Source organism: Hyla sarda, chromosome 3 (assembly GCF_029499605.1).
Source record: "Hyla sarda isolate aHylSar1 chromosome 3, aHylSar1.hap1, whole genome shotgun sequence".
Taxonomy (NCBI): domain Eukaryota; kingdom Metazoa; phylum Chordata; class Amphibia; order Anura; family Hylidae; genus Hyla; species Hyla sarda.
The window spans coordinates 47,772,142-47,787,186 of record NC_079191.1 but is presented as its reverse complement, the minus strand read 5'-3'; the positions used below and the strand labels follow the sequence as shown (position 1 = coordinate 47,787,186).

At 45.9% G+C, this 15,045-nt stretch overlaps 1 protein-coding gene across 5 annotated transcripts in view; it reads right to left on the bottom strand.

Moving 5' to 3' along the window:
* ASAP2 (ArfGAP with SH3 domain, ankyrin repeat and PH domain 2) overlaps nucleotides 1–15,045 on the bottom strand; it is a 241,633-nt gene that overhangs the window by 141,894 nt on the left and 84,694 nt on the right. For all 5 annotated transcript variants that reach the window (XM_056564140.1, XM_056564144.1, XM_056564142.1 and 2 more), the window contains exon 3: nucleotides 12,144–12,289. In XM_056564140.1, coding sequence (XP_056420115.1) covers nucleotides 12,144–12,289 — 146 coding nt within the window. The remainder of the gene's footprint in view (nucleotides 1–12,143; nucleotides 12,290–15,045) is intronic.

Here is a 15,045-nt window from a genome sequence, read left to right as displayed (position 1 = left end):
GAAATTTTTCAAGAAAATGAAGTATTTCTCACAGGAAAGGATTGCAGTAACACATGGTTTTGCTATACACATGTTTATTCCCTTTGTGTGTATTGGAGCTAAACCAAAAAAGGGAGGAAAAAAAGCAAATTGGACACAATGTCACCAAACTCCAAAAATGGGCTGGACAAAATGGTTGGCACCCTTTCAAAATTGTGGAAAAATAAGATTGTTTCAAGCATGTGATGCTCCTTTAAACTCACCTGGAGCAGGTAACAGGTGTGGGCAATATAAAAAAAAAAAAAAATCACACCTGAAAGCAGATAAAAAGGAGAGAAGTCTTTGCATTGTGTGTCTGTGTGCGCCACACTAAGCATGGACAACAGAAAGAGGAAAAGAGAACTGTCTGAGGACTTGAGAACCAAAATTGTGGAAAAATATCAACAATCTCAAGGTTACAAGTCCATCTCCAGAGATCTAGATTTGCCTTTGTTTACAGTGCGCAACATTATCAAGAAGTTTGCAACCCATGGCAATGTAGCTAATTTCCCTGGGCGTGGATGGAAGAGAAAAATTAATGAAAGGTGTCAACACAGGATAGTCCGGATGGTGGATAAGCAGCCCCAAACAAGTTCCAAAGATATTCAAGCTGTCCTGCAGGCTCAGGGAGCATCCTTGTCAGTGCGAACTACATTTAAATGTAATGAAACGCTATGGCAGGAGACCCAGGAGGACCCCACTGCTGAAATAAAAAAAACAAGACTACATTTTGGCAAAATGAACTTGAGTAAGCCAAAATCCTTTTGGGAAAACGTCTTGTGGACAGATGAGACCAAGATAGAGCTTTTCGGTAAAGAACATCATTCTACTGTTTAATGAAAACGGAATGAGGCCTACAAAGAAAAGAGCACAGTACCTACAGTGAAATATGGGGGAGGTCAATGATGTTTTGGGGTTGTTTTGCTGCCTCTGGCACTGGGTGCCTTGAATGTGTACAAGGATTCATGAAATCTGAGGATTACCAATGGATTTTGGGTCGCACTGTACAGCCCAGTGTCAGAAAGCTGGGTTTGTGTCCGAGATCTTGGGTCTTCCAGCAGGACAATGACCCCAAACATACGTTAAAAAGCACCCAAAAATGGATGGCAACAAAGTGCTGGAGAGTTCTGAAGGGGCAGCAATGAGTCCAGATCTAAATCCCATTGAACACCTGTGGAGAGATCTTAAATTTACTGTTGGGAAAAGGCGCCTTCCAATAATAGAGACCTGGAGCAGATTGGAAAGGAAGAGTGGTCCAACATTCCGGCTGAGAGGAGTAAGAAGCTTATTGATGGTTATAGGAAGCGACTGATTTCAGTTATTTTTTTCAAAGGGTGTGCAACTAAATATAAAGTTAAGGGTGCCAATAATTTTGTCCACCCATTTTTGGAGTTTGGTGTGACATTATGTCCAATTTGGTTTTCTCCTCCCTGTATTGGTTTAGTTTCAATACACACAAAGGTTATAAACATATGTATAGCAAAACATGTGTTACTGCAATCCAATTCTGTGAGAAATACTTCATTTTCTTGAAAAATTTACGGCCATGACTGTACATGCGTGACATCACAGGATACACATATGCGGGGGAAATTTTGTCCTATTCTGACCCCTATACCAGACTTGTCCACCAGACTGCCAGATAGAGAAGTGTAATTCATTACTCTACAGAACACATTTCCACTGATTTTGTGGTGGCGGATTTAACCACTTCATCTGAAGCTTGGCATACACTGATCCCTCAACTTACAATGGCCTCAACATACAACATTTTCAACATACAATGGTCTTTTCTGGACCATTGTAACTTGAAAGCAGACTATATATTAAATATACAGTATACTAAATATATTTGGTAGTTTGCTACAATTAGTTAATAGTTCTGGCTATCTAGCTCGGCAGCAGTTAGGTAATGGAGTCACACGTAGCGCATCCACAGCGTATTTGACGCTGTGGATGTGCTGATGACCATCCCTAGAGTGAGCCCCCTGCTGTGCCCATTTGTCCTGCATTGTCTGCTCATATAGCAGCAATCCGCCGCTACAAGCGGACATACAGCGATCTGCGAGTCACGGGCACACGCGCAGTTTACTCGCAGACATTGTGGCTGCTCTCAATCTAGCTCAGGGAACAAGGGGAGCAATCGCAATGAATGTGAGTAAACTGCACATGCGCGTGAGAGTCGCAGACCCCTGTGTGTCTGATCATAGCGGCAGATTGCTGCTACGCGCAGACAACGCAGGACACACAGGCATAGCAGGGGGCTGACTCTAGGGACAGTCATCGGCGCATCGTAAGCGTAAAATATGCTGCGGATGCACTACGTGTGACCTTACCCTAAAGGGTGCTCTAGTTACTGTTCTTGCACAGAACTCTCTGTTAACTCTTTCGCCCTGTATAGGATTCCTGCATTACAAAAGGTATGTTCTAGATGGCTACAGATCCAAATTCAAACTGGTTGAATAAAAAAGATTGTATTCAAACAGACATTATTCTATAAGAAAAAAAAAAGAATAACAGAGTAGGGGTTTTCAACCTGTGGCTCTGCAGCCATTTTAAGACTACAACTCCCAGCATCCTCTGTATGACAGCCTGCGAGGGTGTGGGATGTTTTGTAACAGTTGGAACGCCACGGGATGGAAACCACTTCTCTATGTTGTCCTGTTTCTTTATAATTTTCCGCCCTCCAACTGAGAACACGGTCGATTATTTAAGTGTTCAGAATCTTTCATTCCTCAGGATTCCGTCTGTAGATCTCTGGGGGTCACATAATGGGGGCTGATGGTTCCTCCTGACTGATCTCAAGCCGTCCAGACTTGTTTACCAGAGGTCTGCACAGATGTTTAACAAGGCAGAAAGGATTTCAGAAAGCCGTCTGCAAATGATCTCATTTCTCATGTGCGGCTTCCAAGGGGATTTGGAGAGATGCTTCCCGCAACCACAAAATGACTGATAATTGGCAATCTCAGCAAGAAGCCACCGGCCTTCCCTACACCACCAATAGGGATGAGGGCTGAATACCCTGACGGCAAAGGACTGTCACCGAACAGCTGTCTTCTCATAGTCTCTGCTGCAGGAACCAAAACAGAGATTCTACTTCCGCAGTGGTTTATGTTTCGTCCTTGATCTTAGAGGGGTGAATCTAATGGCAGCATATCCTGGAGAACTAAACCTAAAGTACAACACTAAAAGCAGAGCAGATAGTATTTATCACTGGCCAAAATCCATGTTAAAGAAACACTACAGAATTTTTTATTTTTTTAAGACATGCAACGATATTCCTGCCATGTAATTTATTTCGTCCCAACTCAGCTACATACAAACATAAGTGTCGCATCTATGTCGAGTGATGACCACACAGACTCCCAGAAAATTGCAAGATTCAAGTCTCTTCTGAGTGGCTGCCTTCCTGAGAAATAAAGAATTACAGCAGCATATATAAAATAGCTCCTGGCAGTTTTGGAATCCATCCCCTCCCTCTCCAAGCCCCTCCATCCTTGTTCCTCTATAAGTCCTCTGAGTGTTGCAAAACTACAAATCCCAGCCGTTGGCTGTCCGGGCATGCTGGGAGTTGTACTTTTGCAACAGCCGGAGGCGCTCTGGTTGACAAACACTAGTATAGTATATGCTGCTGATGAAAACATCATTGCTGCCCTATCTATAGAGACCAGGAGTGCAGGGATGTAGTAGGGGAGTCCATACAATCAGCTGCAGAGTTAAAGACCTTCCTTCACTCACACTGATAACTGTTATATGCTGTGTGCAGATTCTCCAGCGTATTCTAGGAGATGCAACATGGCACTGTCCTCACTGTCTTCTGCTAGTAGGAGCTAACAGGGAGTAATCTATTACAAGGACAGGCGGAAGCTGCATCACATAGGAATACGCAGACTCTGCACTGATCTATCACCTGCTGCACTTACCGTACTTGATTATTGTAAAAATAAAGCCATACTAACCTGCCCCAATGGCACTGGGTCCCACTTTTTTTGATCTTTGCTCATGAAGGAAATGGTCACAGCAGTGATCTACCTCCAGTGATTGGCTAAGCAGACATTTTTCTGCACAAATGAAACGTTATTGGAAGCTGTGAGCAGTGGGAACCTGGTGCCATTTAAACAGCAGCTGTGGGGGATAGAGGCAGAGGAGTATGGTTTCTTTATTTTTATAGAACATGGGGTCCAGTATATAACATGTGCTTATCCTTAAATCACCCTGATGGATCTATTAAAAGGTACAGTATCCTGTGCATATTTAATGCATAGTATTTGAAACTGCAGATTTTATGTAAACTTCAAATCTGCAGGTTCAAATATGTGCAGGCTACTGTACGTGTGAATAGACACTTTAAGAGTAACTCCAGCACATAGTATCTTAACCTCTATCCACAGAATAGGGGATAAGTGTCTGATCGCAGGGGATCCGACCGCAATCTCCTCCCCGATGCCCAGCTCTTCTCCCACATGGAGCGATCTCCACTGTGTGCAAGGAGACTGTTGACCACCACCGCTCTCCCATAGAGATACATGGAGGGGGCCGGTCAACCACGTCCACTCTGAGCAAGTGAAGAGCTGGTGTTCAGACACAGGGGATAGCACGGGGTCCCAGCGGTTGCCCCCCCCTCCCTTCTGCGCGATCAGACACTGATCCCCTATTCTGTGGATAGGGAATAAGATGTTATGTACAAGAGTTCCCCTTTAAAGCTGTAAAAATTCTTTTCAATCAATTTTTATGGTTATAAATGTTTCCAAGAAAACTAGGTAACATCCAATTATAGCTCCAGCAGGGGTTGTCACCCAGCTTTCCAGGACTTCAATATGGAAAATCTCCCTAGTTATCCAACTGTACAGAAGAAGGTCAATATATCACTCAAATAAATGGCTATGATAATTGAAAAAGATGTATAACAACCTAAATATTTCTATAAGGTCTCTTTATTAACTTAGGATTCTTATTTGCAGGTGGAAATGTATTTCATTTATTTTTTCGGATTTCCCTGGCACTCAGGGCTCGCTCTCCCACACTCCAGATCTTGCTTACTCAGGTGAATCTGCAGCTTTTAGCATCAACAAATGCACTTTACAACATCAAATAGGTTTCAGACATATTTCAACAAGCGCCCGCTACCCTCCCGTCTGCTTCACCGCAGGAATCCGGTGCTGGGCAGTCAATCTGATGTAAATTACTGTTTGCACCTGTCAGTGACTGCCCGGCTCGCCAATTACAACAAACCAAGCAAGGGCGGCCAGGGAGCAGAGGTAACACCGCAGGGATGAGGGCTTTATAGCCTCTACTGCAAGGCTGGAACTTGGCCGGAGCTACATCAACATAGACAGGACTGAATAACATTAACCACATTGGGCAGGGGATTAGCTCCGGCTGAGTTCACACAGAAACATTAGGTACCAAGTCACAAAAATAGAAACAGCAAAAAGTAGACGATGCAGGCGATTGTTCTTTTGAGGTTTCGTTCAATACCGATGCAATAATTGGAGAAAAAAAAAAAGGCAGGGCACCTTATAAGACTTAAAAGGGGTATTCCAGGATTTTTTTTTATTTGACTATGCTACAGGGGCTGTAAAGTTAGTGTAGTTCATAATATAGTGTCTGTACCTGTGTGTGACGGTTTTCTCACAATTCTTATGTGATTTTCCCCCCAATATTTATTTTTATCAGCGTGTCTCAGATTTTTCCCAAGTTGCAATGTGGCCGAGACCTGACATCACTAGTCAGCTGATGACAGGAGCCTGTATGCTTCAATTGGTGGAGCGATCGCTTGGTGGGAGAGAGATCAATCTGCAACTAATGCAACAGTTGTAGGCACCCTGATTGAAAACCACAGGTCTTTTGAATGGATGCAGCTCATTTATGTCTCAATGGGTGGGGTGGCTGATGTGTGGGAGGGAGGAAAATGGAATGATAGGATTTGTAGGCAAAAAGAAGAAAACAAGCAGGAAATACCAGTTCACAAAAAGCTAGCCACAGTATTATGGTAATCTCACAACATAGCCATTTAGCCCCAAGACAAGTGCAGATCCTTCCTAAGCATGTCCATTACTGTCTGCCAGGTACGTACTAAAATCACCTTATGGTGGAGAACCCCTTTATCAACACGTGCTTATAAATGACAACATACTTTACTTGTGAGTATTAGGAGCAGTTTGTGCTCCAGAGCTGCGCTTCCTCCTTGCACCAGGGACAGGAAGCTGTTACTATAGTCAATTATTTTGGATACCTGTAGGCAATATTGTGGTAACCAGTCACCATGTTCTGCTCTCTCCACACCAAACCTCCTTAAGGCATCGATTCCCAACCGGGGCGCCTATAGCTGTTGCAAAACTACAACTCCCAGCATGGCCGGACAGCCAACGGCTGTCCGGCCATGCAGGGAGTTGTAGTTTTGCAACAGCTATAGGCGCCCTGGTTGGGAAACCCTGTCCTAGGGATACCTTCACACTACAGAAATTCCATTGCACAGTTTATATTTCGGAACTTTCCATATGGAATTGTATTTTTCCAAAAGTATGGAAATGTTCCGCCCGGAGCTGCACTGCAAATGGGGCACTTAACGTCCCCGGGGACATAAACTGCCTATTTAGACGAAGGTCTAGCACACCGAATTTCCTCCTGGAAATTCCGTACGGAATTTCCTTAAAGTGAACATACCCTTTCTGTAATGAGGTCTGATTCATGTTTTTCAGACCTTTTTATACTTCCATTCCCACCCTCCGCCCCATTCATTTTCCACATGGTTTCTGCCCTGCACTGATGAGTCATTCTCCCTTTAGTGCTGAGAACTGGTAGATGTGTGCAGCCTTAGCCAGTCAGACACTGAATCTCTCTCTGCTTGATGGAAGTATGGAAATGTTCAGCCCGGAACTGCACTGCAAATGTACGCGTGGACATAACCTGTCTATTCCGACAAACGCATAGCACACCGAATCTGCACCGAATTTCCTCCTGGAAATTCCGTAAACTGAACTTACCCCATCTGTAATGAGGTCAGCCTCATGTATATCAGACCTTTTTCATACTTCCATTCCCACCCTCCGCCCCATAAATTTACCCGCTTTTTTTACAGCAGTTATAGAATATGTAGAAACACAGAAATCGTGGCCCTTAATGAAAATCAATGGGATCCATTAGGTTTCCTCAAGATCCCTTGAAGATTAATCTAACCTGGCCGTCAAGCCAGAACAGGGACGTTTGCCGATTTCCATCATATTGGAACTTGTCAAGAGGACCTGAAGTGTTAAAGGGGTACCAAAGTGTTTGATCGTAGGGGGCCCGACCGCTGGGACGTGGGGGCCCTGGAAGCTTGATCTACACAATCATAAAGTAATCACGTATCCTAGTAAAAGGGAGTTAAAGGGGCTCGGAGCAGGAGGCGGTGATTGGGACATCACGGCCACGTCCATCGGGACGTCGCGTCACACCCCCTCCATTCATGTCTTCGGGAGGGGGCGTGTCGGCCGACACGCCCCCTCCCATAGACATGAATGGAGGGGGCGTGACGTGATGCCACGAGAGGCGTGGTCGTGATGTCACGACCACTGCCACAGTATCCTGGAGTTTGTTCAGAACTCTGGGTGCGGTGGGAGATCATAGGGGGCCCCAGCAGCAGGACCACGCTATCAGACATCTTATCCCCTTTCCTTTGGATAGGGGATAAGATGTTTAGCAGCGGAGTACCCCTTTAACCTTTAAAGGATCTGCTGCTAAAATCTTGGTGGCAGATACCACACGACACTTAAACAGGTCTTATGGAGTCCAGGCCTCGATAGGGCAAAGTTGTTTTTAAGGCACAAGGGGGAACTACGCAATATTAGGTTTTAATGTTCTGGCTGAACAGCGTGTGTTTTCTTGTTATACTATGTAAAATATTAGTTTTATTAGTGTAAATCAAAGACAATAACAAAATATTTTCTCATATTCTAGCAATTCTACAGCTGCCTTTTTTCGGTATTGTCCCCAGAATCCCAGCATCCATTTCCGCACATGAAATGAAACATCCCACTTCCAGCCATTCGTCATATTCCTGAATGCTTTACGAGCTGAATGGGATAAAGGGAAGCCGCAGTCGAGCGCTCGCACGCAGTGTTGTTTCAGTGAACCCTGCAGAGCGCCAGTCTACACATTTACAAAAGCCAGCGCACATGTCAAGTGAATGGGAGCCAGGCGATCCACGCTCATTATTGTAACCAGCAGCCCTCCGCTTTATTAACGGGTGTGTAATGGGTACGCGGTGAGACAGGTTCTCTGGAGTGGCACGATTCCAGCAATACGATGTGTATGAAGAACATAAGGCTGCGCAAAACTGCTCATTCACTTCTAAGATTCTTGGAATTTATAATAGAGGATATATATATATATATATATATATATATATATATATATAAGAAAATAATATCAATTCGAATAAAACAAAGTGTTAATGGGGTACTCCTCCCCTAGAAATCTTACCCCCTATCCAAAGGATGGAGATAAGATTTCTGATCGCGGGGGTCCTGCAGCTGGGACCCCCGCGAACTCTTTGCAGCACCCGTCCTTCGTGTAGGACGTCATGATGTCACGGCCACGCCCCTTGTGATGTCCTACCACGCCCCCTCAATGCAAGTCTATGGGAGGGGGCGTGGCTGCCGCCACGCCCCCTCCCATAGACTAGCATTGAGGGGCCGTGGCATGACGTCACGAGGGGCGTGGTTGTGACATCACGACCCCCGCCACCTGCTCCAAGCGTTCGGAACAAAATGTTCCAAGCGCTGTAGCAGCGGAGGACCCCTTTAAAATCAAATTGGCTGTATGTAACCCATATTTTAACACTCAAGTTTACTAGTCCAGTACACAAGGTAATAAGTCATTCACAGATCTAAGAAAAACTGATGCCAAACATTGGTTGCAAAAAAATCCAGAGCAATTTTCTAATACAATGCTACTTACGGTAATTGCAATACCAATCGGTATAATCTGTAAAGCCATATCCATATGAGCAGCAACAACTTCCACATGTAAAACAGGCTGCTTTGCTTGCAGATTTTTAGGCTTGTAAGGGTTCCACAGCAGAGCCCATTAAAGGGGTATTCCCTGATTTATTTTTTTATTTGACTATGCTACAGGGGTTGTAAAGTTAAAGGGGTACTCCGCCCCTAGACATCTTATCCCCTATCCAAAGGATAGGGGATAAGATGTCAGATCGCCACGGTGCCGCTGCTGGGGAGCCCCGGGGTCCACGCTGCGGCACTGCGCTATCATTACAGCACAGAGCGAGTTCGCTCTGTGCGTAATGACGGGCAATACAGGGGACGGAGCATCGTTACGTCATGGCTCCGCCCCTCGTGACATCACGGCCCGTCCCCTTAATGCAAGTCTATGGCAGGGGGAGTGATGACCGCCGCGTCCCCTCCCATAGACTTGTATAGAAAGGGGCGGGCTGTGACGTCACGAGGGGCGGAGCCGTGACGTAACGATGCTCCGGCCCCTGTATTGCGCGTCATTATGTGCAGAGCGAACTCGCTCTGTGCTGTAATGATAGCGCAGTGCCGCAGCGGTGATCCCGGGGATCCCCAGCAGCAGCACCGCGGTGATCTGACATCTTATCCCCTATCCTTTGGATAGGGGATAAGATGTCTAGGGGCGGAGTACCCCTTTAATGTAGTTCATAATATAGCGTCTGTACCTGTGTTTGATGGCTGGCCTCGCAATTCTTTCCCCCGACGTTCATTATTAGCAGCATACAAAATGAGAGCTGTTTCAGCTTTTCGCAGGTTGCAGTGCGGCCCGAGAGATTACATCACTAGTCCGGTGTTGAAAGGGAGTCTGTCTGGGTGGAGCGACCACTTGGGGGGGGGAATCATTCTCCAAAGGGATGCAGGGAATTGTAGTTTACAGCACGTCACAGCATGCAAGGCAGCTCAGGTGTGCTGCAAAATGGCTGATGTATGGAAGGTAGAAAGTGACCTCACACATACAAACAAGGGATCCTGGGACTTGTAGTTGGAGGGAGGGAACGCCAACAGGAAAAAGCCATTTCACAAAAAGAAAGCAGAAGCTTTATGGTTGACTTACAACAAAGCAATTTAGCCCCAAGACATGCATGGATCCTTCCTAAACATGTCCATTTCTGTCTGGCAGGTAAATACTAAAATGACCTTTTGGTGGATAACTCTTTCTGTGGATTTTACACTGCAGAGATTCCAATGCTGAAAATCAGCAGCAGGAAACTCTCGAGTGACCCACCCATGTGAACGCACCCTAAAACTGCATTTAAAAAAAAAAAATAATAATAATCTTTTTCCCTTGTTTCTGCCTGTTGGATTTTCTTTTTTTTTTTTTTATCAGTTAAAAGAAAGTCTCTAAAGGGTCTATTCACATATACAGTATTCTGCGCATATTTCATATGCAGGATTTGAAGCTGCAGATTTGATGCTGTGTTTAGTCATTTAGATTACACTGTACTCTACAGCATAAAGTCTGCAGCTTCAAATCCTATGCATCATATATACCCAGGATACTATACTTGTGAATACACTCTAAAGGGACTATCCGGTGGGTGGGCATTTTATTTTTTAATATGGCAATTCTGTCAGGTATAAAAAATTAAAATAAAGCTCTACTCACCTCCTGCGCTCCCCCGCTTCTTGTAGTATCCTGCTCTGGGGCCTGATGCCATCCTCTTCCTGCTTCCTGAGCCCAATACGTCATGGTGAAGCTCAGCGAATCGTTGGTCGGAGCGGTATCCTACCTTAGCCAGTAATTGGGCAGTGTGAGATATTAGGCCCTAACATCAGGAAAAAGACCCGGCTCAAACCCCATATGGCACATTGCCACTCAGTCAATCACTGGAGGAGGTGAGACGTCACTGCGGCCAGTGATTCGCTGAGCTGCAGCGGGATGTATGTAGCATGTGAGCCAGAAAGAGGATTGCACCAGGGACCGATGGAGTTTTATTTTTTATCTGACAGAACAGCCATAGTAAAAAACAAAAAAAAAAAATAAACACCCTCCAGCTCGATAACGTTTTAAGGCCTCATTCACACTACAGAGATACGTTGCAGTTTGCAGCAGCCTGCCATTGATTTCAATGGGATTCTGTTTAGTGGAACATTCAACAAGGAATTTGATTCCGCCAAAATAATGAGCATCTATATTTTACTAGGAGAATCCGCACAGAAAACTTGAACATACCCTTACGCTCTATGCTAGAAACAAAAAAATGCAGATGCCTCCAACTAAACTGAATAAGCGTGCAACCTAAGTCATTTAGTCCGAGACAAACAAGTGACATGATACAAATGTCCATGTACCTTTATACATACACAGTGACCCCCTCGACCTACGATGGCCCCAACACACGATAATTTCAACATGCGATGGGCTCTCAGAGGCCATTGCATGTTGAAGGCAGCATCAACATACGATGCTTTTGTATGTCGCGGCCATCACATAAACGGCTATCCGGCAGCGCTGACTGCTTCAGCTGCCACCGGATAGCCGTTTACGGTGCCCCGTGTGGTCCGCTGACGATCACTTACCTGTCCTCTGGGCTCCGGTGCGTCCTCTTCGGGATCCTCTGCATTGTCGGCGCTCTCCATCGACGTCATCACGTCGCTGCGCACGCCGTCCCGTCATCCAATAGGAGTGGCGTGCGTAGCGACGTGATGGCGGCGACGGAGAGCGAGGATGTCGGGGAAGCAGAGGCCTTGCTGGAGCGTCGGGGACACCTCGGGAACGCGGCGACAGCGATGGAGGGCGACATCCAGGGCAGCGGTGACGGTCCGGAGCGGCGGGGACACGCGAGTATAACCTCCAATACCAGTGGTCTTCAACCTGCGGAGCTCCAGATGTTGCAAAACTACAACACCCAGCATGCCCGGACAGCCAACGGCTGTCCGGGCATGCTGGGTGTTGTAGTTTTGCAACATCTGGAGGTCCGCAGGTTGTAGACCACTGTCCTATACTTTACATTGCACGGATCCCTCAACATGCGATGGTTTCAACAAACAATGGTCCGTTTGGAACGGATTACCATCATATGTTGAGGGACCACTGTACAAGGATCATCATCCACAATGAGAAACACAAAATATACATAACATAATACATGAGATATACTGAACAGATCTTACCAGATTCTTAAAAAGTGCAGTGAGTTCCTTGGTGAAGACGGAGAATTTTAGGAAGGCAGTTCCTAAATCTGGGTCATCTCTACAGACACAGCTACTTCCAAATTTTTCCAGTGCTTGGGTATACTGCTCTTCATTCTCTACGTGGGCTTAAAAGAGAAAAAAAAAAAGAAAATACCTATGTTAAAAACAGAGCATGTGACGCAAAACTATGAAAAATCCAGTTTATACATTTTACCACATTAGGCTATGAGAGAACAGTAAGAAAATGTCGCTGTTCTAAAATGTATTCCTCAAGTATCTACTCGATCTTATGGCCCTATGTACAGTGGATACAGGACAATGCCATTCTGTTAGAAAGGTATTATACAATAGAACAATAAACAGTTATCCAAACACAGAAAGCGTGGATACCGCTCACACCGGCGCCTATAATTTCTCCCACCTGTGCTGCGGACCAGCCGGTTCCGCCCACGGCAATCTCACGAACTCCAAAGAACTTTGTCCGGCACTCAAGGTAGGAGATAAAAACAGGCTTGTCTTTATTTATAAAGCAGTTCACATACAGAAGAATGGTCTGACGCGTTTCACCCACTGCGGGGCTTAATCGTAGACGTAGTGGCGGGTCACATGATTTGGTGGGGGGGGGTTGAACAGCGCTGGCGGGTCACATGATTTGGTGGTGGGGGGGGGGGTTGAACAGCGCTGGTAGGTGACGTATGATTAGTTCCCCGATGTGGGGACAGCGCTGCGCTGGGTTGATAATTCATTCCCAAGGGGGAGGGGTCAAACCGGTATTGCGGTATGGGAAAAATTCATATCGTGCAGCCCAAAAATTTCGGTATTCGGTATGAACCGGTATATCGCCCAGCCCTAGAGAAGTCAATCACTAAAAAGGATCGCTCACTGGACTCCTAAGCATAAAAAGACTATAACAAGAATAGAACTCTATAACATGATGCAGACAGGTCACGTTCTCTTTAAAATTGGGTACGATGCCCAGCGTAAAAAAATAAATTAAAATTAAATAAAAAAAAACAACAAAGGCAGAAAGGGTACATAAGAAATTGCATAGACGGAAGTATAAAGAGAGATATTACAATGAACGCCGACATCTCCAGCAGGCGTCTCTACAGAACACTGACTGACACACAGACATATATATAACCCATCATTGGTCATTTATGGCAGAGACAGAAAATCATTTACCTGAATGAGCGAAGGAGAAAAGAGAAGAAAAAATAAAATGAGATTTCAGCTCCTGGAGCTGACTGAAATAAACTACCATATTTTTCGCCGTATAAGACGCACTTTTTCTTCCCCAAAACTGGGGGGGAAAGTCGGTGCGTCTTATACGGCGAATACACCCCTATCGCGGCGGTCCCTGCGGCCATCAACGGCCGGGACCCGCGGCTAATACAGGACATCACCGATCGCGCTGATGCCCTGTATTAACCCTTCAGACGCGGCGATCAAAGCTGACCGCCGCGTCTGAAGGGAAAGTGACACTAACCCGGCTGTTTAGTCGGGCTGTTCGGGACCGCCGCGATTTCACCGCGGCGGTCCCGAACAGCCCGATTGAATAGTCGGGTTAGTGCTTACAGGACACCGGGAGGGACCTTACCTGCCTCCTCGGTGTCTTCTCCGTTCAGGGATCCCCTGTATGGCTGGCGCTCTCCTTCCTCGTCATCACGTTGTCGCGTACGTGCGTCGGCGTGCGTAACGACGTGATGGCGGCAACGGAGAGCGAGGATACCCGGCCGGCAGCAGAGACGTTGCGGAGCGACGGCGACAGCGATGGAGCGACATCCAGGGCAGCGGTGACGGGTCCGGAGCGTCGGGGACACGTGAGTATTACCTCCTATGCAGTGGTCTTCAATCTGCGGACCTCCAGATGTTGCAAAACTACAACTCCCAGCATGCCCGGACAGCCAACGGCTGTCCGGGCATGCTGGGAGTTGTAGTTTTGCAACATCTGGAGGTCCGCAGGTTGAAGACCACTATTGGGTTCAAAATCTTAATTTTTTTAGATTTTGCACCTATAAATTGGGTGCGTCTTATACGCCGGTGCGTCCTATAGGGCGAAAAATACGGTACTTCTTTTTCATCTCCCAGGAGGCCATGCTGAATACATTATTATGGGGAAGTTTATAAGCTGGTGTTGGAAGGTTCAGATCCTTGACATCTTTGAGGACTTCATTAGGTAATGGCTAAAATACAGACTATAGTAAAGAAAAATGGGGCAATTCCAGAGACTTTGCCACCAAGGTTTAGACTGGCATCATTGTGGTCATGTGGTGGCGCAGTGCCAGTGATCACAGTTGTCCGCTGTATTGAGTTACAACAGGATTCTCCATCCTCCCCAGCAATTGGCATGGACTTGGTAATTCATGGTCAAGATTTTTCTTTCTCCAGTTTTCTTCCACATCTGGTCATTTACGTGGACACCATCCAAGTACATTCCTTCTAGGATCTACTGCTACATAAACGGGGTTGTCTGATGCCACAAAACTGGTGCACGCAGGCTCGGACTGGGATAAAACTGAAAAATAAATGATACTCCCCTGCTGTGCCATGCACATCCCGATGGTCCCAGGTTCCTGCTGGGCAGAGTGCTTTCATTTCTACAAAATTGGCTCAGTAGGCATTTTCTGTGCAGGAAGTGCTTCTCTGCCAGGACCGTACATGGAGGTGGATCGAGGAGGGTGAGTATCATTATTTCTTCATTCTTATTCTTGCCCAGGCTCATACACCACAACTAATGTAAATGTAAGGTAATGTACATGGGGAAGAAAAATCTGGGCTGGGATTACGTATTAAATAGGAGAACACTTGGGACGACTGATGTGGAAAAGCATTTAGGGGTCTTAGTTAATAGTGAATTTAGCTGTAGTGACCAGTGTCA